At 36.0% G+C, this 27,281-nt stretch overlaps 3 protein-coding genes across 3 annotated transcripts; 2 read left to right on the top strand and 1 right to left on the bottom strand.

Annotated features, from left to right (window-relative positions):
• The first annotated feature begins 3,367 nt into the window (after nt 1–3,367).
• Nucleotides 3,368–6,032, top strand: LOC112500610 (BEL1-like homeodomain protein 7). The gene is made up of 4 exons (XM_025104123.1): nt 3,368–4,120; nt 4,321–4,700; nt 4,887–4,947; nt 5,289–6,032. Exons 1-4 carry the CDS (start codon nt 3,368–3,370, stop codon nt 5,907–5,909), a joined length of 1,815 nt encoding a protein of 604 aa, XP_024959891.1. The 3' UTR covers nt 5,910–6,032.
• Nucleotides 6,033–7,050: 1,018 nt separating this feature from the next.
• Nucleotides 7,051–15,245, bottom strand: LOC112500506 (protein CHROMATIN REMODELING 35-like). The gene is made up of 8 exons (XM_025104005.1): nt 15,161–15,245; nt 14,918–14,975; nt 12,506–13,020; nt 11,981–12,049; nt 10,865–11,257; nt 9,722–9,880; nt 7,370–9,144; nt 7,051–7,286 (listed from the first exon to the last, which is right to left on the bottom strand). The coding sequence occupies exons 2-8, from the start codon at nt 14,970–14,972 to the stop codon at nt 7,280–7,282; spliced, it is 2,973 nt and encodes a 990-aa protein (XP_024959773.1). The 5' UTR covers nt 14,973–14,975; nt 15,161–15,245; the 3' UTR covers nt 7,051–7,279.
• Nucleotides 15,246–20,131: 4,886 nt separating this feature from the next.
• LOC112500702 (26S proteasome regulatory subunit S10B homolog B-like) lies at nt 20,132–26,956 on the top strand. Its single transcript, XM_025104258.1, has 10 exons — nt 20,132–20,283; nt 22,945–23,064; nt 23,307–23,443; nt 23,554–23,715; nt 23,819–23,905; nt 24,338–24,424; nt 24,537–24,674; nt 25,080–25,271; nt 25,362–25,460; nt 26,634–26,956. The coding sequence occupies exons 1-10, from the start codon at nt 20,181–20,183 to the stop codon at nt 26,706–26,708; spliced, it is 1,200 nt and encodes a 399-aa protein (XP_024960026.1). The 5' UTR covers nt 20,132–20,180; the 3' UTR covers nt 26,709–26,956.
• Nucleotides 26,957–27,281: the final 325 nt, after the last annotated feature.

The raw sequence follows: 27,281 nt of genomic DNA on the forward strand, positions 1-27,281 counted from the left end.
TATATATATATATATATATAAGTAGGTGAAGGATCGTATGAAAATGAATGTTATAGTGAGAAGCGTAAGAAGATATCTGAACCATTGATCACTTTTAATCTCATGTCCACTCATGAAATGCATTTTAGAGGGAAATTGATCCGATCTCGGTGCACTTCTTACGCTTAGGATTGATCCAAGGGCGAAGCTATCTTCTTACGTTTTTCACTGTAATTTTCCTTCTTATCGGAACCCATTATAAGTATTTGTTATCCCTCTTACAAATAATATATAGTATTTTCTTTTACATTCATAAGATTCTTATATTTATTGTATTGTAAAAACATTTTAAATATTTGACAAATAATCAAACTATTAAATTTTTTATTAAATGGAACATTGTATGTTTCAAACCACAAGGGTTGTGGCAAAAATGGTTGAGGTCCTGAGAAATGTAATGGAATATCTTATCTGTTTAGGGTTTGATTTCAGAAGTATACAACAGTTGTAACCACTGAGTTTATTAAGACTGATTTCTTACCGTCATGATTTATCAAAATTGGTCTGGATGTAACGTGAGACACACTTCAAAAGAAAAACATTGCATGTTTCATGTATTAGAAGAACCAAGATTTGGATCAAAGAGGGTACAAATTAAAAACAAATAAAGATATGGGGAAAACTTGATAGATTTTTCAAAAACTTGGGTACCAATTTTGAAACATATAGAAATGTGGGGGGCAAATTGTAAATTCAAGAGGAGAAAGAAAGTAGTGGTTGAAACAGTAAGACAAAAAATAATGTGGTGATGTATGCACCCTACTGGTGCACCTAAAATTAAAAAATAATAACCCATTTTGAAAACCTAGTTGCTTTTCCAAACCTAAAACCTTTAATTCCAAACCATTTATGCTATACTAACTTGTAAACTATGCCTTAAAATCTAGACATGACTCTGGATTAGCAATTTCCAACTCTGGAAATATAAAATAAATAAAAAAATAAAATAGAAAGAGAAGGGTTATCTGGTAGAACTTGCAGCAACTGAGACCTTTCATCCTCCATGCTAAAGATTAGAGAGAGAGAGAGAGAGAGAGAGAGATGGAGGTGAGGTTGAATTCTAGAGAGAGAAAGAGAGGTTTAAGGGAGGTTTTAGTTTAGCTGTTTAGGTCTACCAACTGGTTGTTAGAGATTATACTCCTTAACCAAACACATCATCATCAAAAGCTAGCTTCCCCCCCCCCCTTCTTCTAGAGAGAGAAACATATACTTTTAGAGAGAGAGAGAGTGAGAGTTGAAGAGAGTAAAGCTAGAAAAGGGAAATCCATTGAAGAAAGAATAGATAATAGTTACAAACATATACATACAGAAGAGAGAGAGAGAGAGAGAGAGAGAGAGAGAGAGAGAGATTTTGTGGGAAGTGAAATAAACGTCTTCTTTTTGCATTTTTGACAAAAGGGTGTTCATATTTTTCTGGGGTTTTCATATAGACAGATACAGAAAGAGAAAAAAGAAAGCATATACATATATATATACACACACGTATATATATATATAGAGAGAGAGAGAGAGATAGGAAGATCGAGGAGGTGTTCACACGTGGGAATTGATGAAAGGTTTTTAAAAAAGTTGAGATTTTTATTGATATTTTGATTGATTGATGAAGTGATATGATGATAGAACAACATCATCATCATAATCATAAAAATACTAACTTTTTCATTAAAAATCTCTGAAACCACTTCTTTCTTTCTCTCTCTATCTTTCAATGCTGCTGGGTACTTGTGTTCTCTGAGTTTCAGCCAGTTGGGGCAGTCGACTCCACTTCCATAATTCATTGTCATTTTGACTTTGATATATATATATATATATATATATATATATATATATACATACAGAAGACAGGTCTTGGGATCATCAGTGTACATGAATTCATGGAAGATGATGAGCTTATTTGTTCCCCACAACCACACATCCATGGCTTAATTTCAGGTAATATTTTTTTAACGATTCCTAATCTCTTGACTTTTTTTTTTTTTTTCATCTCTGTATATATATATATATATATATATGGGTTCATGTTGGCAGGATTGCTCAAAGTTTTAGGAGAAAAGAAATGGATTATTTGTAACTTAAATTTCCAAATATACAACTGAAATGTTTTGGAAAAATTGAAATCCAAATTGAGGTTTTTTGGTAGCAGGAAATTAAAGAGGGAATTATGTTTATGCATAACATGTGATTTTTAGGTACTTGTTGGTTTTAGGTTCATCATGTCCTCCTCTTCATCATTAATTCTTTTCTCTCTCTCTCTCTCTCTCTCTCTCTATATATATATATATATATATATATAACATATATATATGTGTGTGTTTCATAACGATTCAATCTTTTTTACCATTTTCATCATTCATCTTCATCTAAAATATTTTCTTCCATTTTCATCATATAATTATAATTAGCTTTTAACCCATTATATATGTTGTACAGACTCTTGTGGGATTTACTAGATTCATCTTGTTTGATATATATATATATATATATATATATATATAATACTTTTATATGGCAAAAACAACAAATAAACTCATCCACCATCTTCATTTTTGGTGAGGCTTGAACCTTTTGACCTCCTAGAAGGCCAAAAACTACGATACCGCTGGGCTAAAGGCCCTTTGGTATCGGTTTTCTTGTTGTTGCAAAAAACTCGATTCTCTTGGATAAACACTTAAAAACGATGAACTACTTGATACAAAACTGAAACGATGAGTTTTTCGTACATTTCGTTTCATACTTGGGTTTTGTTTGTTCTCTTTTACGTATTTTGCGTAAGGATTATAATCGTTTGAGTATCATGTTAATGTTTTGTTAAGTTGTTATATTAATGGCCAATTTGTTTTAGCATTATAACGATTTATGTTCATGTACTCCCTTGTATTATATATTCTCGTTATTTATCCAAAATTCATATCGTTTCATATGATTTGTAGTATTTCTAGGATTAATTATAGGCTGTTTGTTTACCTGTTAATAGTTCCATTAAAAGACAATCTCTGAATCGTTAAGAGGTGAATTTTGTTTGGCAAAAAAATGTATGTCTCTTAATGTTCTAAAACCCTCTGAATAATTTTGTATCATGGACCTTCCTTAACCATTAATAGCCATAATTTCATTGTAAACAATTACCAAACAATTATATTTCATTTTGTACAATATCACGAGAGATTAAAAGTCTCTTAATCATTCTGACCACTTAATGATTCTGCATAAAACGATTCAACAATTGCCAAACAGCCCATAAAATGACTTTGAATTGTTTGAGATTAATTTTTTTTCTAATTACCACTTCAATTTCTTGCAGAAAATTGAATATAAAAGATTTGAAGAAATGTCAAGTTACATACCAAATTCAGAAAATGGAAGACATTCAGCTCCAATGCTATACTTAAGAGAGCCTCTACAAGATTCATACTCGTCGGAATCACCAATTCTCGCCGGAAATGTGATGATGTATATGAATTTTTCATCAGCTTCAGCCGGAGAGTTTTCAGGTTCACTGACCAGAAATTCCCAGCAGCCTCACAACACCTGCATTGACATTCCCAACGTCGGAGTTCATGATTCCAGTGTTGTCTCGCATCAAGAATTCCTCTCGAGCATGGGGGAGCCATGGAGAGATGGTCGGAATCATGAAATGGTGTTAATGGATCAAATGGGTAGTCGGAATTTGCAAGGGCAAGGTCAGGGGAAGGGACTATCACTGAGTCTTGGTTCCCATCCCGGAATCCAGTTCCATTCCAGTGATTACCAGAATCCCAACCTGGGTTTCTCTTCGTTTCTAAGTCCTGATTCCGTGGTCGAAAATAGCAGTAAGGATGTTTCTCCCTATGGAATCGGGAACGTTTCAAGGGCGATTTCTGATTCCAAGTACCTAAAAGCAGCACAACAACTGCTTGATGAGATCGTTAATGTTGGTAAAGCTCTCAAACAACATAATTCTAGGAAAGAATCCACGGATGATTCAAAAGGGGTCGATGGTGAATCGAAGAACGTAAATCAACAAGAATCGAACGAATTCTCGGCTGCAGAAAAACAAGATTTTCAAAACAAGATGACGAAGTTGATCTCTATGCTAGATGAGGTGAGTCTTATTAAAAAAAGTCACATTTTTTTTTTTTTATCCTAAAACAAGTGTTTGCTTAATCAACATTTCTCCTTAAAAATTTGAAAAACTGATTAATCCAAATTTAAATTTTGTAAGTTTGACTTTGAAAGTCAACTTGTACCAATCGCTTTCAAGGAATGCATTCAAGAAAGCTGAAGCATACTTTATATGGACAGGTTGATAGAAGGTACAAACAGTACTACCATCAAATGCAGATTGTTGTATCGGCATTCGACGTGATTGCCGGATGCGGGACTGCTAAGCCGTACACAGCGCTTGCTCTCCAAACGATTTCACGCCATTTCCGCTGCTTGAGAGACGCAATAAACGGCCAAATAAAAGAGGCTCAGAGAAGTCTTGGTGAGACTGATTCCACCACAAACGGAAAAGGAGTTGGGATTTCCAGGCTTCGGTTTGTGGATCAGCAGCTCAAGCAACAGCGAGCTCTTCAGCAGATCGGTATGATGCAACAACATACTTGGAGACCACAAAGAGGGCTTCCTGAAAACTCTGTGTCGATTCTTCGTGCTTGGTTGTTTGAGCATTTTCTGCACCCGTAATCACTAATTACCTTCTTGTAATCCAAGATAATCTTGCATGGTTTCATGACATAAAAGGTCTGGGAATGGAATCAAAACTCATCCAACTGTTCTAATTCCAATTCCAGACCACTGAATGGAAGTTCCTGAACATAATGTAGTTGGGTCTTTTAGTTATCAACCATTTGCTTCTCTTTTTTCAGATATCCTAAAGATTCTGACAAGATCATGCTAGCAAGACAAACAGGCTTGACCAGAAGTCAGGTAAATTATCATACTTATAAATCTCTAAGGGTGTGTTTGGTACACAGATTGGACAGGATGAGAAAGAGAGAGGTAGGCTGGTAAAAAAATTGTGCAAGGTTTTAGGGTTTTAATTTGACATGGGTAGTTTATCTTGTCTCATCTTCCTGGTTTTGTTCCACCTACTTTGGTCCCACTCAGTCATGTCCTCTCCCAGTATGTCCTGCATACCAAAAGCACCCTTAAATGAGATATGTTTCAGTTCAACAGATACTCCCATTGTAGCAAGGTTTCAAAATTTAGGAATTGGGATTCCAATTCCATTGTTTTGTACTGGAATTGATGGAAGGTGTAATGGGCAGGTCTCAAACTGGTTCATAAATGCACGAGTTCGTCTATGGAAGCCAATGGTGGAAGAAATGTACAAAGAGGAAGCTGGAGATGCTGAAATGGAGTCAAATTCTTCATCAGAAATGGCACCCAAAGACACAGAAGGCAATAGAAAGACTTCAGCTGATCAAGGAGAAGATAAGAACCAGAGTACTGCAGCCTCTTCTGCATTCGACTCAAAATCATTTAATCAAGCTCACAACACTGAAATGGTAGGAACCAGCACTGACTCAGATTTCCAAAACATGATGCTTCAGTCTAACAGAGGTGAACGTGAGAGGCTTGTGGCGGCATATCAGATGCAGCGAAGATTTGGAAATCGGAATGGAGGTGGGGTGTCACTTACACTAGGCTTACAAAACTGTGAAGATGGTAGCTTACCACCAATGGCTTCTATTGGAAGCCATAATCACAGTTTTGTTGATGTAAGAGGTGGCGGAGGTGGCGGAGGTGGTAGTGGTGGTCGTGGTGTGTATGACACTGCCACAGGCTCATCGGTGGAGGCAGAGACAATCGATTTCGATTGTGTGGATTCAAGTAACCGACAACAAAGGTTTGGCTCTTCTCACTTGCTACATGATTTTGTAGCATGAGAGAAGAATGGTGGCTTTATGCAAATGACCATTTTGTTAAAATTCTTGATCTATTATCAAGTAGTGTGGAGCACAAACTATATGTATAATTGTAAAGATAAGATGCATATATTTTTTTTCGGTAACCTTGGGAATACATTAATAATGTAGATTCTACTTCTACATAAACCAAATCTTACCATTTGATGGCCGAGAATTGGTTGACATTTCAAGTCATGTAAAGATTCAAAGATGGGGAAGATGTAAAATCTCCTCTACTTTGTTGTTTATGTAGCACAAACTCATCTAAACTAGACTCCTGGGCCCAAGTGAAATCTCATTCAGGGATTGGCATTTTGAACCTAATATATTTTGGGTTTTTGTTACAAACTATGATGCTCATCAAAATATAAGGAAACAAATTATATTCTGCAAGAATGAGAGATTTTCAATAAATTGTAGAAATAAAATAGAAAAGATGCAAGGTGATCGACAATTTTTGCTCAAAACCTCTCATTCTTGCAACACCTAAAAGCTAACTAGGCCATCTGATCGTTAATTACACAGAATATTATGCATACAATGTGATAGAATGTTACCTGTAGAGAGTAGAGAGTGGAGAAAGTTACATATATTGCATCTCAACATTATATGATGAGTCAGCAACATCAGTATCTCAAAACGAGTATCTATACAATTCATCTTCAGCAATTCTGAAAGTTCCACCTTCATTGTAAAATTGTCATCAAATACAAAACTTGTGAATTTACAATGCATACATTCAACAAAATGAGTTATAGTATAACCACTTGGGTTGTGGCGCACTGGTTAAGACTCGAGGGGATGTAGATGTGTAGTGGAAAATCTCATCTACCCCGGGTTCGAATCCAGGTGCTGCCAAAGCCCCTGTGACCGTGGAGATTCACCTGCGATGACTCCAGTCCTCATGGTGGCCCGGGGGATTAGTCGGTGCACGTAAGCTGGCCCGGAAACTCACAGTTGCCCAAAAAAAATGAGTTACAGTATGCAGTCCCATACTCCCATTTCAACTTCTTGTCAACAGAGAAAAAGGCAAAAGACAAAGGCGAGATGTTTGCCAAAAACATATATGCACCGTGATTTTCAGAATTAGCAGCTATACAAGCAGACGTCATACATTTACCAAGGAAAAGAAGAACGTTTTGTACGTACTAAATACATAGCATACTAATGAGATGAGATGTAAAAGCAAAAAAAAAGATCAGCTTCCAGTATAAGAATATGACGTCTTGATTACCATCACTGTTTTAACTACAAGTTGATGGTAAAAAATACTTTTACCTAAGGTCATTCCAACCACATATATGGCTTTTGATGTAGAGAAATATTGACATAGCTTGCCTCATCGCCCATCATGATCTGCGCAGTCGCAAGAAATCAGAATCAGATGCTAGGTCACACTTGTGAACATCAACATTGCTCTTAAAAGTAATTTTACTAACCGTTTATATAATGCAGCTACGTCTTCATTCAACCATGTAGTTTCTAGAAATTGATCACCACATTCCTTGACGTCAGTTGTCTCCATTTCAAACTCATGATGGCCACAGTATTCATTCCACTCAAACCACATTTTTGCGATTGACTCTTTCTTGAAGCAAGTAGTATGATCTTCCTCTTCAGGGGAAGCGGCAGCAATTAACCGATAAGTGTATACCTTCCTTTCTTGCCCTGGTCGAAATGCACGACCTATTGCTTGGCGGGTAACAGAAGGGTTTAGATGCACATCCAATATTATAATTCTGGAGGCCCCAACTAGTGATATGCCCTCCCCACAAGCCTTGATCGATCCAAAGAAGACTTTGGCATCAGGAGAGTTGTTGAATAGGTCCATTGCTACCTCTCGCTCGTCATTGTCATGATCTCCAGTTATCATGAAAATTTCCTTGCCGAGGCTCCAGCCCTTGACCTTCACTGTCAATCTGAGCAAAAATTTTAAGGGCAACAGATACTGACCGAAAACTAGAAGTTTTTCCCCACTGGACTCACATAGGCGAAGTAGATTGAGAAAAAACTTTGCCTTCACTCCATCTCTCTCATCCAATCTCTCCAAGAGTTCATCGATCTTGTTTACATTATCATCACCTCTCTCTTTGGTGCCAGTTTTTGCAAGAGACTTCAGTTCCGGGTGCACATAAATCGCACTACCATCAGAGCTTATTTTAAATTTCCTTGCTAACTTTCTCAACTCCGAAACTTCCCGCTTTTGCCTAGGACTAAGGTTCAGGAAGACTGAGAAGTCCACATGCCCTGGTAGTTCATCCAAGAAATCCCCTTTGTAGTAGTGAAGAACTTTGCTTGTCATCTCACGTAGATCTTCAATGACCATTACCTTCCTCTTGAAATTCTCATCTTTGAGTAATGTATGCTCTACCAACTCATAGAACTCATTGTCTGTGCTCTTCTTGAAGAGGTTTCTCCGGCTTTCTATTGGTACTCTACTCAAGATACGTCTCTTTATCATTTTAGAATTCTCCATTCTTAAAAACTTTGGACGAACAAGGTTCAGAATGTTGAACACCTCCCTCACGTGATTTTGGTAGAGAGTTCCCGAAAGAACCACCTTCCTCGGTGTCTGGACCTTCTCAAGAGAGGTCAAAACATCAGTGTCTTGGTTTCTTGGGGTGTGCCCTTCATCTAATATCAAAATCGAAGGATATGTCAACAGTATCTCCTGGCAACTGGCTGCAGTGGAGCTCCTATCATTGTCGCATACTATTGACGAGAACTGCTTGTATCCAAGAAACAGAATGCTCCTCAAGTTGGCCCACTGTTTGAGCACCTCAAATTGTTGAGCCCTGCTATCAGCCTTTAACGAGTAGAAGTCAAACAATGGTATGTCTTCGACTTGCCATCTATTGAATTCTTTCTTCCATGTCGCCAGGATACCTCTGGGTAGTACCACCAACGGTCTAGCATCTGGATACTTGGCCATAAAACTCTGGATGAAACTGATGAGCATAAATGTCTTTCCAGACCCAGGAGCATGAGCCAGGATGCAACCACCTGGATTCTCAGAAACCAAGTTACTGAGCAGAAAATTGAAGCCCTCAACTTGATGGGGTTTCATTTGCTTTTTATGCCTTGGATGAGCAGATATGTCACCCACAGAGAAGTCCTTTCCTGGTAATTTCACTCCATCAAGAACAGGACCAGCTGCCTCCCCTGATCTATCAGATCGGCTTTCATGCCAGTAAGTTCTCGTACTCTTTGAGCTCTGAAATGAAAGCAATATACATTAACTAGTGATGAAAGATTCACAAAACATAAAATACAATAATAAAATATGATAAATTGTTTGATCCATGTAAGAAATAACTAAATATTCACATTAAAAAGATATGCGACACTTAACTACGAGAAAGTAACATGCCATGTTATTTGTTAACAGAGGCATGCATATCATTTACCCAGGAAAGAAATAAGTACCCAAGATATCAAATAAACTTTATAGATAGATCAATAAAACTAATTTCGGTATATCAAACATTATCAGTACATCCACTTAGAAGATACAGGACTAATATGCGTGTGTGTTATATGTCAAAGGGAGAAATGCAAGAACAAGGAAGCAAAACACTAAAATTCAATTCAACAGGATTGAGCATGATTGATATCCTAGATAAGAGGGTACACGTTCCGCTCAAAACACAAAAAGAAAAAGAACTTACTAAGAAAGACTCTTGCTACTTGCTTAACAAAATTTAACTTAAAGCACATCCATCGCAAAATTAGCAATGCAGAAATGCTTCATGAAGAAAGATGCGAATCAATAATAAAAGAAGAAACCTGACCTTGGGACGCTGAAACTCAATTATGGACTCAATACTCCTTTCAACTACTCCACAAACACGACAAACATAACCAATATCTTCCTTCAATATAAAAGAATGATCGCATTCTTCTCCATCTTCTCTCACATGTTCGTTAGATGAAATGTCCATAGCAGCATCCTGACAAAGACCATAAGTAACTTTGAGAAAGATAAAGCATTAGGTGGGAAATAGATCTTTCTTAAGTCACTATTTCAGTAAAACATCAAGTCAGAATACTAAATGGATTCATTATTGTAGGATAGACAAGGCGTGCAGCAAATCTAACCACTTGCAACCCATACCATGGAAAAGGTTGGTTGTTGCTTTTGAATGTATCACAAATCTAGCAAAAGATCTATGGTACTCCACTTGTATGCTCTTATATAACCTGATAAAGTCCGCCACCTGTAAACTTAAACCGGGGCACTATTTCTGAGAGTATATGCATCTCTATCAAACCAACATCAATTTCAAATCCATGGAGGTCATGATAAGCAAGAAGTTAATGGTGCAATACCCTCAACTCTGTCCGAGTAATCATATCCAGTATCTTTGATAACAACTTCAGTTACACGGATGCATCAAGGTCAAACTTTGGGAGTAACAATTGTTTGGGAGGAGGGATGTGAGGTTGTATTAGATTAAATGACCAAAAATCTTCATAAGGTAGTACATATCTTTATGAATTCTTTTAAGCAGGAACATTGAAGGTACAACCGTACAAATCAAAAGCAACTTTGAATGCATTAATGTATCAAGGAAGTTCCATGGTCTTGCTTCAAAATAATTTTTTCAAAGGCTAAAAGGGTTTACTAAATTCTCATGCTAAGAACATGTCACATTCCAAGGGGCTACTTAGGAGATCTAGGTAAAGCAATGGTATGTCGAATCCATATGAGATTGAGGAACAGCAGTTCATAACTTCAAAGGATGTTTACAGACATAAAATAATTAAGGAGTAATTTCTAAAAATATATTAATAAATTGAACCTTTCTTCAAGCATTTTTCTCAGTCTTTCACTTTTGCATAATGTATCCCAAATATATTATCTTTGAATTTCATGAACTCCTTGGTTGCTTTGGTATGTGAGCATGCAGATAACAAACAAAGAATTCATGTACCTTTGAGGACTCTAATCCAACATTCATTTCTTTCCATATATCAGCCAACCCATCGAAGTTGACGTCAGATTGTGAATCACTTTCCTCCATATCTGAATCAGATTCAACACCGACATACTCACCTTTATCATGCTTCCTATCAACCTCTACATCAGAACCGACATTCTTGTCTTCTCTATCTTTGGAATCAACAGCATTTGTATGCTCTCCATCTTTGGATTCAACAGCATTTGTATGCCCTCCTTCTACACCTTCTCCTCCTCTTGGTCCTTTTGGTCTCCCTCTTCCTCTCCCTTTCCCACCCCCACCCCCACCTCCAGCTCCACCTCCACCACCCCCTCTCCCTTTCCCTCCTTTCCCAGCTGAAGATTGGCCTGGGGAATAATCTCCTTCCTGAAAGGTGATAAAACCAAACATCAGATATACGGAACACATTAATTTAAATCAGAATTCTATGTCACCTATTCAACAAACTAAGAGATATGCGGACCAGTGCATTCTATAATTTTAATAAAAATCATCTTTTATGGACTATAAATATGGTGAACATAATTTGTACAATGACTGAAAATATAAAGAAATTGAATAGTATCACGTCAAGTGATTCAAATTTCGTAGTTTCGAACTATGGAAAATTTTGAAGGAAACAAAAGTACCACTATAATTTCCAAAACTCAAATTGAATGGTTAACATACAATACATGACTGTTAACCGTGTTTTCTTAGTCATAACATCCCGTAGAAAGGTTTAAAACATGTTGCACCCACAAAAATAGGTTGGCCAACGAATAAGATGTGCAAATAAAAATAACAAAGTATGTGGTGACATTCAATTCAAGTTTCATATCTGTGGCATGGGTCTTGCCTTCTCATTACAACTATAATAGGATAAAGTAACAGAATGCAGGTTTGAGATTGCATAACCACAAGTAGTGCTATCTATCTTCCTTTACATCACCAACACCACATGATGCAATATATGTACTGACCTAAATCAATTGACGTATTTGGTGGAGAGCATGGTGCATGAAGACAAACATTATGGTTCTAACTATAATTTTCTTGACATTATTATTCTCAGTAGTCTGTTTCTCATTAAATGGAGAACAAGCTCACTCTGCAAGCCATTGATTCATACTCAGTAAGATCCTTCAGAGAACTGCACAGTTTCCCAGCAAGCAAGTTCTGGTGCCAAATAGTTGGAACCAAATTATGGCAACAGAAGTACATGTTCTTTATAATTAATTAAAATTAACTTCATCAAAAATAATGCAGGCTCCAAAATACCATCGGCAAACTATTTTGGCACTAGAAATGATCATATGTCTATTCCGGGATATGGACAACTTGCTACTATCTAAGGATTTGTAGCCACTGTCTGGCGGTAGAAGTATAATTATGAACACCAAAAAGCGCTACATGATCAACCCTCACATGCATGCTAGTGTATCTTATTTAATATATAACATGGACAAGTTTCAAGTTGACAGGCAACCTTTTCGGTTCAGTCAGTTTGGTGGCCCAACCATCTCACTCAATCTTAAGATATAGGAAAATATTATGCAAACCAGTAAGCAAGTAATACTTTTTGATCCATAATAGTTTGCATCACAAAGACAAGGAAGGCATGAAAGGTTACACCAGAGCTTCACTGAAAATCACAAAAAAGTTAGGAGAGCTTACCAAAAATTGTTTCATTAAAAACTGCCCTTCAGGCTTACTTAAAACTATGTCTCGATATGGTTGAAAAGGCCTCCCATATGTTGGCTCATCATCATCTGAGCCAATGATGACAACAGAATCAGGTGCAATTGTATCATGACCCATGTCATTATCTACCATAACTATATCCCTCGTAGGATTTGCAGTGGATGCTTCCTTCACAGAATTCACATCCATCAAATCAGCCCTAAGTGATGGAAACCTCTTAAAACAAGGCATCAACATTTGTTTTCTTAGCAAAAGAAGATCTTCAATGTCTTTTGTTACAGACCCATATTTAGCTGAATCAATCTCTTCCACCCAGTTTCTAATAGTAAACGGATCTGAATGATCAACAGTTTTCATCGGCTTGTTCGCATCCAATGTGTATGCAGTGTACAGTGGCCTCGGAGATACACTTTCTTCACTGTTGTTCATTTGACCATTAACTGTTTCTGGAACAAACATACAAACACAAACCGCAAATAGTGAGAAATTCTGCTCTAGACAGCAGTCAAACGATGCACCTAAATAATATGTAAAATAGACAAAATAGAGTTAGAATATGATTCAATAGTTGAACACGGGAAAGAATTGACAAAAAAATCATAGGAAATAATAAAAAAAATAGGTGGAGAAATGCAATAAACCATCATCAATGCAAGTTTTATCAAAATCAAAGTGTCACAAATATGTACATATGTGAGTATGAATATAGAAGTCCCAAAAAAGCTTTTAGTTTTGTAATTGATTGCATCAAGTGGGATAGGTAGAAGTTAGACCATAGGTCATGCATCCTTCCTACTTCTTGTCATCCCGAAAAAAGAATTCACCCAAATGAAAAGTTGATATGATAAAAGGGACTACATATAAATTAAATCAAAGCACACAATATGTTGGGGATAAACATCTTTATTAGAACATGATTATATGTAGAAGTATAGTTGTAAAAGACATGGTACTCACAGAATCACTAAAACTTTGAAACCAACAATATAAGACGCAGCTACCCAACAAATTTATTAACAGCCATGTAAATTTAACAACACAAGCTTGACCAATTGTTTGCTGCTACCAATGTCTCTACAAATACTGTGATCACCACAATACAAGAGGCCTTCTCATTACTACTAAAACTGATCATGGCATCTTTATGATTTCTTGTACAAAATGGTCATTAATCACAATACCCAACAGCCAAAGTTTGTAATATACGTCAACTGATCACACCTGACAGATGAAGGGAGCACTCTTCTAGTCTTCTTTCTAGCCCAAACATTTGCATCTCGTCTGGCAACGATTAAAAATTCCATCTTCCATTGATTGAGGTTTTCAAGAAAGAAAATGAAGAGAACGGTGATAGGCAACATTTCTGTTTTCTATAATGTCTAAACAGACAAAAATGAACAGAACGTTGATAGGCAATATTTCTGTTTTCTAGAAAGTCTAAACAGATCTACGGAATTGAAAACATACAGCTTGGTTTGTAATCTAATTTTGAGGTTTTCAAAATTTTGTAAAGGGATTTCTTCAAAAGCATAGGATTGACTTTGGAGATAAATGAGGTTTATGTTTGAAACAGCTTCTCTACATTTTTTGTATTAAATACCTATTAGAAGAAATACAAAACAATATGTAGGGTTTAATTTTTCAACAGCCTCTGTGTATTTTCTCGAGTCATTTAGGTAAATGACCTTAAATGAGTTTTTAATTAAATTCATGACCTCCTGGCTAGATAAGAAAAAATGGGTTTATACTAATGAGAAGGTCATGGATTTAATTAAAATCTCAATTAAGATTATATGCCTAAAAAATCTATATTTTCTCTCATCCCTCGATTCTCTCCTTTGCCATTGTTCTATCCATTCTCATCACTCACCACTCAACAATCTCATATAAGGTGTGTATTACTCTTAAATTGTTCCTATAAATTGAAAGTTAGGGCACTAAATCCCTGAAGTTCTCCCCATATGTGAATGGCCGGTTTGGCCACTGTTGTTGCTTGGCACGATTATAAGTTGTTTGCTACGATTACAAAATAGACTATACCAGAAGATCATGATCGAAGATCAGGAATCCTAGAAATCTACCTATCAAAAGTACACTTCATTTGAATAATGCCACTAATGAAATAGATCAGGTACAATTCACTACCTAGGGTTTTTTGTATTTTGGCTTTAGATATGACTCACGCAACTCTTTTAGGTTACAAAATTTTGTAAAATAAAAACAGATACCACAATGATGATCAATCAACCCCTTAGGTTCAACTGCGGGATCATCAAAAAAAAACTTAACAAAGCAAATACATAACTATTCATATCTACGTACATGTTCAGATAGAAATCGTACCAGAGGGTGTAGAAATCGTGCTATAATGCGTGTTCATCAGGTCTTCGACGTCCATCAACTACAACAAAAAGGGGAAAATCATATGATGGAGCGAATCACATGCATTTTCATAAAATTGGCCACAGAGAAACTCACAAGAATCACTCATTCATCGTATTTAAACAAGACAGCACAAACTTGACTGTAAAAACCCTAAACAAATATATAGCAAAACTCAACAAATTGAGCACAGGGATGACTTACATTGTTGATTCAGCGGGACACCCTGGTCTGTAAAACGATTGTATCTGATAAATCGAAGGGTTTAGTGAGGAAAAAGAGCATATATTGAGAGGGACTGAAGTAGCGTATAAACCTCCGGCGAGCCTCTTACCAGAGAGTTTGCTGGGTTTTTTTGTTAATCCGTAGAAAATTTAGGTTACATATACAATTAAATGATGGATACATAATTTAATTTAAAATTTTAATGTGATTTATTTATTTTTTTTAAATTCTAAAGGGGCGTTTCATATTCCTTGTTTAAAATATTTTTAAACCTGGAGTTTTATAAAAAATGTTTGAATTAGTTTATGACAGTATCAAAATGTAATAAGCTGATAAGATATTTTTTAGTATTTCGTGAATTTTGTTTATATATATAAAATGACCAAAAAGAACATTTTTCAGTAAATCATGTATTCCCAATCAATTAAAAAAAACACCGGAAAACCATCAAGTTCATCTTTTTCCTTTCATCTCCGATGTTCATCTCTATATTGCATATTCATGAAAGCATTTCCGTGAGTAGGCTTCTCAACCTAAATGGAAAACCTCCGGAAGAAAGCATCAAGTTCACCTGGATTAAACCACAAGGGTGGTGTCTAATTGGTTTAAGCTTTGCTCCAAATGTCAAAAGTACCAGGAGGTCCTGGGTTCAAATCCAAGGAGGAACAAAAATCTTCTTGTGGCCACGGAGGTTCAAATGCGGTGACTCCGGACTATCTGCAAAGCAGGTGGTCGTCCTGGGATTAGTCAGTTCGCATAACGGGTTGGATATCCAGGTTAATCAGGAAGGAAAAAAAGTTCACTTGGATTATATGATATACCTTTCGTTAGAGAGAAAACCTTAACCACTTACTCTTTCAACATGGTGATTCAGCCCCTGATGTGTGACTTGGTTCCTCGCATCGTATGATTTCGATTTATGTAGGGCGATTTTCATTTATGTAGGTGAAGGTCGATTTCGATTTATGTAGGTGAAGGTTGATTTCTTGTACTTGATGGTCGATTTCGATTTTTGGAGGTGAAGGTCGTGAACTGTGTACGTGAGGAAGGAGAAACTGGTTAGAGTTAAAAAGGTAAATTGGTTTTGCAAACCTAATAAGTTGAATTTAATAAGTTAGAATATAGTAATTTATCAAAAACTTCATATTACCGATTTGACACCGGTATAACCATTTTTTTTCCTACTTAATCCAAACATTAAAAACTGTTTATTACCGATACCATACTGGAATAAGTCAATAAACAATCTCAAACACCCCTAAATTTATGTTTAAATAAAATAGAAATTTGGGAAGGAAAAAAAATTGATTACCAATAACCGCAACTGGTATCATAGGGAACCTGCTTTTATAGAGACCAGTGTGAGGGGTATTTTTTAGCCGACTCGATGAGGTTAGCTAGTAGACATGGATCGAACCAGGATTTGTTTTGTATTTGTGCAAAGTCACATCACTCATTTGTCAACTTAGGGGTTGTTTGGCAATTGTTGAATGATTTGGTGCAGCATGATTAAGTGGTCAGAATGATTAAGAGACTCTCATGATATAGTGCAAAATGAAATATAATTGTTTGGTAATTGTGTACGATGAAATTAGGGCTCTTAATGATTCAGGGAGATTCATGATACAAAATCATACAGAGGGTTTTAGAACCATTAAGAGGTAGACTTTTTTTTGTCAAACAAGATTCATCTTTTAACAGTTCAGATGTTGCCTCTTAATGGAACTATTAAGAGACAAACAAACAACCCCTTAGCTACATGTTGGAGTCAATAAAATAGAAATTTAGTAGTGGCTGATTATGTCTTGGTAATTTGAATATTTGGTGAAAGAAGTTCGATAAAAAAAAGTGTACTGGTGTTGATGTTAGATTAAATATTAAAATTTCATTTTATGTATAATTTAAAATTCCATATATTGGTCAAATACTTAGGATTTAAAAATGAAAATGTAATTTATTTTAGGTAATGATTGAGTGTTTATGAAGATAATGAGAGAGTATTTTGTTACAGTTTTATGATTATTTTGTTGTTGAATCTGTTTATCAATTTGTTATCAGTTAATTTTATGGTGTCTGAATAGTTTTTAAAAAAATTGTATGTGTGTGGTAATTACTGGTGTACTTGAAATTTATGAACTACACATTATTAACCAGTACCTAATGTTTAATAGGTTGTTTTAAAGATTCTGTACATAAATGTTTTATAATAAAGCATAGAATTTTATGCCAGTTTTGAGGGTTCCTTGGTCAATATGAGTAGATACATCACTTGGATCTCTTATAATTCGCTTTCCGAAAGCATTAATTATCTCCTTGTTATCTTGTATATCACGAATTGAGTATTGGAATATCCAAATGATAACCGGAAATCCTAGGTTGTACCTGTATTAAACGTTTCATAGTGTTATGATCCAAGCGCCTACCACTACGCCAAAAGCAATTGCTGGTGGAGAAGGAGCAACTAATTTTCTTATAGCATAGCAGGTAGCATCACGTTTCGATTTAGGAAGATGCTGGTTAATGTCCCAACAACCCCCCCCCCAGCATGCCTTTGGCATTATTATGCACTCCATGGGATTCAAACTCGTGACCTGCTCTGATACCACATGTTAGGATCCAAACGCTTACCACCACGCCAAAAGCAATTGCTGGTGGAGAAGACGCAACTTATTTTCTTATAACGTAGCAGTCAACGTCACGTTTCGATTTAGGAAGATGCTGATTAATGACCCAACAGACAGCACTACTATTATAAAAGTAATTATTTGTGGATAAGATCAAACAAGAATCAGAAAGCAACTCATAAGACACTTGAAAATCGGAATGTAAATTGAACGACATAAACTTGAAAGAATGTACACCTTCCATTAGATTTGTGTATCATTGAGGTAAGATATCTTTTGAATCGTCTTGATCTTGTCGTCACAAATAGAATATAGAATGTTAAAAAACACAAGATAATTATCATGTTTTTTAAAGTGAAAAGGATGGCGGTATTGCATCACGGAAAAAAATACGATCATATCAATGAGGACAGATGAGAAAACCACAAGAAGCCAGTGCCTATATACGTTAAAGGTGTCGTGTATGATAAGCCATACAACTGATTTCTTACAGATGTATAGAAAAAGGAAACTGTTGTATTTATTTTGGAGAGGTATGTTTTGTTGTTAGAAGGCTTCGTCAACAGTATGATAGCATAAGCGATTCATGCAGCTCGTATCACCAAGAACCATGTCCACAATGCATGCCATATATTACAGCAACCACTTATGAAAGAAGGCAGGTCAAGATATTACAATATTACTACAATATCTGGTGTCATTTTTCATGTTTTCCATTATAAATGTTACATGTATAATCATACCAGTAAGCTAGATACGAAAATAAGGCATACCTATCATGCTACTGCACTACTAACTATCATGTTCACAAAGAACGAGACTGAGAAAGGAAATTGTGTCCTCTAAGTCCCTCCTTATTTTCTGTTTGAGCAACGTATTGGAAGGTTTTATCAACTGTCGAGAATTGTAAACTGTGTAAACATGGCATTTTGAAATGCCCCTCAATGGCCGAAACTTCAAATGGAATTTGGTTGATATGAACAAGCGTAAATTGTATTTTCAAACTGCTTTATTATTATTATTATTATTATTACTAGTATAGTTACACTCCCGTAATTATATTGTTCATCATGTTTGAACTGTACCATATCGAAAAAACAAAACTGAAAAATATCCAAAATAAATCCTAAGTACAAAACAGTCTACTTTGGTCAGATGCCAAACAAATCATGACTTGAAATCACTGAATTCTAAATTAGAGTTATCTGTTAGTCTAAAAACAAAAACATGATGTCTATTAATTGACGGAGAAGATTCTTAATTTGGTAAACGTTTATCGGGTAAACGATGTTTACCAATAATATATTTTGATGGTCAAAAATGTTACCCGATAAGTGGATAAGATAATTGAGAATGGTGACTTTTGCCGATAAGTGCTTACTTGGTAAGTGTTTGTAAACGATCTCTACATATCGCGAGAAATTAAAATGAAAGGTTAATAAGGTTCATGTATGAATCATCAAAATAATCCATTTGAAGATAAACACGTGAACGGTTCACGTTAAAGAACCCGTATGAATAATTTGTATTGTCGGTTTGCATTCGTATCTTCAAATAGTTTTTTTTTCGTTTTTCCCGATATATTCACATATAAACCTTTCATTACCATCTTCTCACAATATTTTAGTCTTTTTATTTGAACCGCTCCCTATCTAGACGAATGATCGTGTGAGAATAAGAGTTAAGGTGAGAAACACGAGAAAAGATGTGAACCCTTGACCACTTTTAATCTCACCCCTACCCATGAATTGTGCTTATCACGAAAATTGATCCATAGTATTTCGGTGCATCGTATTAATGTTGATCTTCAATTAGAATTGATATAAAAGTAGAGATTATTTTTTACTATTCTCATTATAACTTTCATTTCATTTTCAACTGAGTACAAATATGTATAAAAATCGAGACATGTACATTTTATTGGTAGTTGCTAAGGCCTAAAATTTGAACTATAGTCTACATTACAAGATTACAGGGTTGTTTGTTTACCTCTTAATAGTTTCATTAAGAGGCAACATCTGAATCGTTAAGAGGTGAATCTTGTTTGACAAAAAAAAGTCTGCATCTTAATAGTTCTAAAATCCAATTTTGTATTATATACCTCCCATAACCATTCATCACCCTAATTCCATTGTAAACAATTACCGAACAATTATATTTTATTGCACACTGTATTAATACATTTTAACCATTTAACCATTCAGCATTTGGAAAACAACTGATTTGATTATTAAATTGGGCTTTGAATATGGGCTCAATGATCTTTATGTATGTATATATAAAAGGGATCGCACATTTAGCAAAATGCAATAGTTCCCTTGGACGACAAGCGAATAGATCGATCAGCTCACAGCTCCACCGGCAACCATTTTTCAATGACGAGTGAGGGAGAAGATGCGGTTCGTCGCCGTGGTGCGGTGACGGAGTACCGGAAGAAGATGCTCCAGCATAAAGAGCTCGATTCTCGAGTTCGAGGAGGTCAGACTCCTCCACACTAATCTGAACAAGAATCCTAATTTTATCTAAACATGTAGTGTACGTGATTCAGTCGGACTAGGGTCTTATAGTTACATAAGTTTCTCTGAAATGCTTAATTTGAGAATTTTGTTTTATATTTCGATTATTTTTTTGTGCATTTATCTAATTTAGGGTTAGAACTTTGAAGTATGCTAATCTACACCCTTTATACTGTTTCATCTTGCGTTTTTATAGTTTATCTATTGTAAAAATAGACAATTGGATGATTTATTGCTTTATTGGAAGTTAGGTAAGCGTAAACGTTTCTCTTTCTTCTTTGTTGTTCTTGTTTATTATTCAAAATTTCAAGTGCGGTGTCAAAGCTAGTGAGATGTGAGAGTTCATTGCTTGAAGCAATCAATGAAAATTTGAAAAATTGACCGTTTATGTTGCATACAAGTCGTGACTTTGTTAAACTGCAGCATCTGATCTTTACATCTTGGTATATACAACATTTTGTACTTGAATACCGTTGGTCGATGCCATTGAGAGTGAGCTACAATTGCAGCAAAGATTGAGGTCTTGATGCTGTTTATTGGTCATATTTCATGCTATTTCAATAAAGAATAGTAGGTGTACCTAAAAAAACTGTTGGTGTTGTAGGTAACTTTGCCACTTTGGGCAAGACATTACTAGATGTTTTTGCATCCTTTACGCATTCAGTTCTAGCTATGTATGGACCTTCGGTTCGACCTGAACGCATATACGGATGACCTCCATTCTTTACTCTTAGTTAGGGTAGATGAACAATAGGGTGGTTTTCTGAAATCACAATTGCTTGGATTCTTGCTTGGATCGTGTATATCACTTTCCCAATCAGATATTTCGACCCTAAAGCCTTGGGTTGCACGAAATTCTGAATATGGGATAATCCAAGAAGGAGCAAGGGGGGCGCGGCCTCCTTGACCCCCACCTTTTCGTCGTACCGGGATCAATCTAGTTGTATACAAGTGTGCGCTCCGCACCTAACTTGCATAAAAAACTAAGTAAAGATGCCCTTTAGCTCTCGTATATTTACCCATTACACCAAATGAAAACGGTGACACTAAAATCTCCAACACTCTTAACTTAGGGAAAGGATGGACCTTAGCAATTCCTCTTGATCACAGTAATGCTGGAATCTGGCTAAAGGGGGATAGCATATCATAAAGAGGACAACCACTTCATTCTACATTGGTCTATTAGGATACTTTCTTTCCAATTAACATTGAGAGCGATCTCTTTGTGAGCACCCATCAGTGATTGATTGGTAGCAGCAGACTGCTCACTTAACTGTTGTACTATTATACAGCCCTCTTTTCTATACAGAGTTTCTGAACTGTAATTGACAAACTATTGCATGACGAGCTGTTATTTAAAAAAAGCTCCTTGGTAGCCATCAAAGTTTAGATGGATTGGTACTTTTTTTTGATTAACCTGGATATCCAACCCGCTATGCGAGCCGACTAATCCCAAGGCGATCACCTGCTTTGCGGGTAGCCCGGAGTCACCTCATTTGAACCTCCGTGGCCACAAGGGGATTTTTATTCCTCCTTGGATTTGAACCTGCGACCTCCGGGCACTTTTGACCTTTGGAGCCCAAGCTCAAACCAATCAGGCACCACCCTTGTGGTTTTGAGCCTAATGACTTGTGCACAGTTCTCCTTGTAGGCATGGTGATTGTTTGTAGCTAAAGTAGCACTTGGCACTACCATAGAGTAATGACCAAACCATGTTAAGGAGTCTACATAATTTTTTGCATTTTTTCGTGTGGGATGATAGGTTGGTATCTAGAACATACCTCATTAAGTTTCTTTATTAGTATAAATATGTTGGTAGCTGTACCTCTTGATTAAGAATTATTACCTTTGAGTTTGTGGGTCGGTTACTCTATGTTGCTGTATGCTTTTATTCCATTAACCAATTGTCCTCAGTTTCCTGATACAAATTCATAATACTACCCTATCTAGTTCTTGTTTGGAAAGAAATCTTTTGTGTATGAAATTCCTCATTATCTTTACATATTGTAATACTTTCTACTTAAAATATGATTTGTGCCATAGCTACTATTTCTTGCCCTCTCATATGTGAATTTATATATGAAATCATTGTCTAATTAGGTGCCATTACGTTTTCTCTGGGTGATTCGACTTCATGATGGAATTGGTCATTTGGTTGACTACTTGGGAATTTTCTCTCAAGTAGTCATTTTTTTACCTGGCTGTGACTATCTCTTATCTTTCAATTCTTTTGAATCTTTTCTCTACTTTTTTTTTCTTTTCCTTTATACTTCCTGGAGATATTTGTTGCTTTGCAGTTCTTTCTTTTCTAGGTTATTTACACCAAATTTTGGAAAAAGTAGTAGCACACGTAAAAATTATCATCTTTCAAAAATGGTTATGGGTAAATCCATTGGCAGGTCGTAGGTTAGCATTTTCTAGGTTTACAAGGCCTCTAGTTTGAGCCAGCCAGTTTCTGTATGTAAATGGTTGCTTTTGTTATATGATTTTTATGTCTTCTTCATTTCACTTGAATATTCTCTCTTCTGTTTTCATCTACAGAAATATTCTCACTTTTGTGAAATGTGAAATTTTATGTGAGCTTTCAATGCTATAGTAACTATATTAAGATGTATGTATACAGTGAGAGAGACTTTGCGAAGTACGAAGAAGGATTATGCCAAAACAGAAGATGATTTGAAGTCCCTTCAAAGTGTTGGACAGATAATTGGCGAAGTGCTAAGGCCTCTGGACAATGAAAGATGTAACTAATTTCTCATATATTCTCTTTTTATTTTGATTCAAACATTGTACTTATTTGAGTTTTAGTTTCTTCTAACATTCTAGAGTTGAAGTAGATAATGACAAAACAATGTAGGGTAATGTTTGAATTAGATGATAAAAAACATGAAGTACCTTGTGCTTTTCATATTTGATAATCATATCATATTGTTTTGGAACTTGGAGACAATTTTAAACTAATATATCTCATTTATAATATTGCAGTGATAGTTAAAGCCAGTAGTGGTCCCAGGTATGTGGTTGGATGCCGCAGTAAAGTGGACAAGGAAAAACTTACTGCTGGAACTAGAGTGGTTCTTGACATGACAACACTGACTATTATGCGAGCACTCCCTCGTGAAGTTAGTTTATGTGCTAGAAAAAGTGTTCCGTTTTCATGGATTTCATTCTTTGAAGTAATGTTTGTGCACCACTTTTTTGTTTTGACCGACACTTCTGTAATATTTTGAAGGTTGATCCAGTTGTTTATAATATGTTGCATGAAGATCCTGGAAATGTTAGCTACTCTGCAGTCGGTGGGCTATCAGATCAGATCCGAGAGCTTAGGGAATCCATAGAGTTGCCTCTGATGAATCCTGAGCTCTTCCTAAGAGTGGGCATCAAGCCACCCAAGGTAACAATTGTTCAATTTGAAACGTTCTGAATTTTGAGAATTCCTTGGCACTATCATGAAATTTACAAACCTACTTGCTGAATCTGGCAATTTTCTCTTGTAGGGTGTACTTCTCTATGGACCTCCTGGTACTGGCAAGACATTACTAGCTAGAGCAATTGCTAGCAATATAGATGCTAATTTCTTGAAGGTATTTTTTGTTCTATAATTCTTTCTCATGCTCTCAAATTGAATGAAAATCAATGCAACTCGTAAATATGTTACAACTCCGTGAGAAAACCAATCCCAACCATTCAATGAGTTCAATTTTAAGCTATGATTCATATTGTTTCATATATTTTGTTCTTGTGTGCGTATGTGTGTGTGTTTCATATATGAAACGGATTTTCGTGTTCACCCGCAAAATGGTCCTGAATGTTTCATATATGAAATGGCACTGTATGAACACTACATGTTTCACATGTTGTTCCATATATGAAACAACGCATGAAATCGGGTAAGGAAGTTTGTAACATATTTGTGGTTTTCATTTGATTTACCCTCTTTAGTTCTATAATTCTTTCTCATGTTCTCAAATTGGGTGTAACCTATGCTAGTCTAACATCTAGGCAAAACTTTACAGGTCGTGTCAAGTGCTATCATTGATAAGTACATTGGCGAGAGTGCAAGACTGATTAGGGAAATGTTTGGTTATGCTCGTGATCACCAAGTACTGCTTCAAGTCTTATACCTCTCTATTACTTGCCATTTTTGAATACTACAACACTCCCTCGATTACATTCTTAACAAGTGTTTTTATGTTTGTTTATTGATTATTTAAGCCATGCATCATATTTATGGACGAGATTGATGCCATTGGGGGACGTCGTTTCAGCGAGGGAACTAGTGCTGACCGTGAAATTCAAAGAACACTAATGGAGTTGCTCAATCAGCTTGATGGATTTGATCAGCTTGGGAAGGTTTGAAACAATTGCAGTCTCAAATTCTTGCTCTATTTTCCTGATTAACAAAGCTGTTATCAGACAGCTTCAAAATGATATTTAAGCATTAAGAATTTTAGGATTTTACCGGATAACAATGGTCTCAATTTTAATACCAAATACTCCCTCAATGTCGATAATTAAAAAGGCTAGAGTTTTGGAAATATGTAATTATTACACTTTTTAGTTAACTAAATGACAATCCCTTGATAATAAAGGGAATAATGAACATCATCTCATTAATTAAGGGTAGAATTGGAAAGTAGACACTTATTCTGGGACAAACTAAAATAGGGACGGAGGGAGTATTCGTTAACTTGATTTCTAGTAATTAGGTTAATTTATAGAGAAAAATAGCTTAATGATCTAATTGATATCTGTCAGGTAAAAATGATAATGGCTACAAACAGACCTGATGTTCTGGACCCAGCTCTTCTTCGTCCAGGTCGACTAGATAGGAAAATAGAGATCCCACTACCGAATGAACAGTCAAGAATGGAAATCCTTAAAATCCATGCTGCCGGGATTGCTAAACACGGTGAAATTGATTATGAGGCAGTTGTCAAGCTTGCTGAGGTAAAATTGGTTGAATTCTGACCTCCATACCTTACTTTTACTTGAGAATTTGCTGAAATGTTATCCATGATAATATGATATTTACTTCAGGGGTTTAATGGAGCTGATCTTCGTAATGTCTGCACTGAAGCTGGTATGTCCGCCATTCGTGCTGAACGGGATTATGTTATCCATGAAGATTTCATGAAGGTAATTTTGGTTATAACTTGTTTATTTGTGGTTACAAGCTGCTGCCTGAGCATACGTGTCTATAGAATCAATACTAAGGGTGCAATTGGTATGTGGGACAGGTAGGATAGGATAGAACAAAAAGTTGTCGTCCCACATTTGGCACAACATTAGACTGGAATAGGATGGGATTGAGTGGGACGAAAATGCACCTTTTTCTCCCACCATAATAGGTGTAACAAAAACTAGGGAGATGAGATAAGATTGGTAAATTACTAAACTACCCACGTCAAATTAAAACCCTAAAAAACATCCACAATTCTTTCAGCCTCCTGCTTCACTCTTGCCCTTCTAGTCCAGTTATGTCACGCCCGATATCATCCGAGTACCAAACGCACCCCAAGAGCTATACCTAGTCAAGGGATCTATTGTACATAAGAATGCTCCAGCCAAAAAAATTTGGATCCCACAAACTTTTGGTCCTTGATGGTCTGAAACAAGAGGGAACCAAAACCCGATTATTTGAGCTTCTAGGATCGAAGAGTAGTAGTCAGCTTGTTTCACCTGTTTAAGAGTATTGAATTTCTCCATCTCGTATATAGGGGTAGAATTGGAAAGTAGACTAGTATTTTACAGAAGTGGACATTTATTTTGGTACAAACTAAAATAAATACATGGACACTTATATTTTCTATTTTGATGGGTATATCTAAAATTTAAATTTATGCTCCTCTACTGCCTATCAATTATAGGGGTTGGGTTCCGGTGAGAAGGAGAGTTGAGGTGAGAAGCGTAAGAAGGGATTCCTACCTTTGGATGCACATTACGATGCGGTGCATTGGATTAATCATGGATGGGTTTGAGATTAAAGGTGTTAAAGGGTTCAGATTCTTTCTTGCAGTTCTCACCTTAACTCTCCTTGTCACATTGATCCTTTGCCTATTTTAGACCCTATATAAGTGCCCAAAAAACGACATCCATTTAATCTTGAAAATGTATGACCAAATCATATGAATAAGCGATAAATTTACCAACGGAGACACATAATAAATCAAACGAATTCTCGTTCATAAACACATGGTAAAATTCACAACCTGAAGTTGATAGGATTTTGGCGAAATAAAGGCGACTTGGTCGTGTATTCATATGACATCAGTTGGGATTAAGAGTTTTTGGTTAAAAAAATGTTTTCAGGCCGTCCGGAAATTGAATGAGGCCAAGAAGCTCGAGTCAAGTGCCCATTACAATGCTGATTTCGGGAAAGAGTAAGAAGGATGATCAAACACGAAAAACGAAATAGGAGTTTGTTCTTGGATACGGGGGCTGCCGTTGGTGTTTGGTTTTTGGAATTATCATTTGCTAATGTTTGGTAACTGTGTATTATTTAAATGCATGCGATTGTGAAGGAAATCATAGTTGAGACTTGGGCAATTGTGGCTGTTTTATCGAATCTGAAGACGGACTGAATACGCAACTAATGATCATATATAGATCAATTGATCATTGCATTTTTTTTGGTAATTACATGTCCAGAACTCACAACACTCTTATATCAGATTCTAATCAACACGAATGACTAATTTACAATGGGTAGTGATATATGTACCCTTTTTTAAATCAGAATCAAGTCAAATCATGTATTGTAAATGTAAGAGAGTGTATTTTCCTTTGTGGCCACGAAGGTTCAAATGCGGTGACTTCGGGCTATTTGCAAAGCAGTTGGTTGTGTTGAGATTAGTCGACTCGTATAGCGGGTTGGATATCCGGTTAATAAAAAAAAATGTGTATTTTAAAATAATTTCCATCTCTAGTAGTAGGTAGCGGTAATAAACTAATAATGCG

Source organism: Cynara cardunculus (genome assembly GCF_001531365.2).
Source record: "Cynara cardunculus var. scolymus isolate 2C chromosome LG 17, CcrdV1, whole genome shotgun sequence".
Classification (NCBI taxonomy): Eukaryota; Viridiplantae; Streptophyta; class Magnoliopsida; order Asterales; family Asteraceae; genus Cynara; species Cynara cardunculus.

Coding starts and splice junctions, on each gene's coding strand:
- LOC112500610 (XM_025104123.1), top strand. CDS start 3,368: ATGTCAAGTTACATACCAAATTCAGAAAATGGAAGACATTCAGCTCCA. Junction 4,701..4,886: donor TTTGAGCATTTTCTGCACCC/GTAATCACTAAT, acceptor CTCTTTTTTCAG/ATATCCTAAAGATTCTGACA. Junction 4,948..5,288: donor CAGGCTTGACCAGAAGTCAG/GTAAATTATCAT, acceptor TGTAATGGGCAG/GTCTCAAACTGGTTCATAAA.
- LOC112500702 (XM_025104258.1), top strand. CDS start 20,181: ATGACGAGTGAGGGAGAAGATGCGGTTCGTCGCCGTGGTGCGGTGACG. Junction 20,284..22,944: donor CGATTCTCGAGTTCGAGGAG/GTCAGACTCCTC, acceptor GTATGTATACAG/TGAGAGAGACTTTGCGAAGT. Junction 24,425..24,536: donor GTTATGCTCGTGATCACCAA/GTACTGCTTCAA, acceptor TGATTATTTAAG/CCATGCATCATATTTATGGA.
- LOC112500506 (XM_025104005.1), bottom strand. CDS start 14,972: ATGGACGTCGAAGACCTGATGAACACGCATTATAGCACGATTTCTACA. Junction 13,021..14,917: donor CACGATTTCTACACCCTCTG/GTACGATTTCTA, acceptor TGTTTGTTCCAG/AAACAGTTAATGGTCAAATG. Junction 9,145..9,721: donor TTGAGTTTCAGCGTCCCAAG/GTCAGGTTTCTT, acceptor CTTTCATTTCAG/AGCTCAAAGAGTACGAGAAC.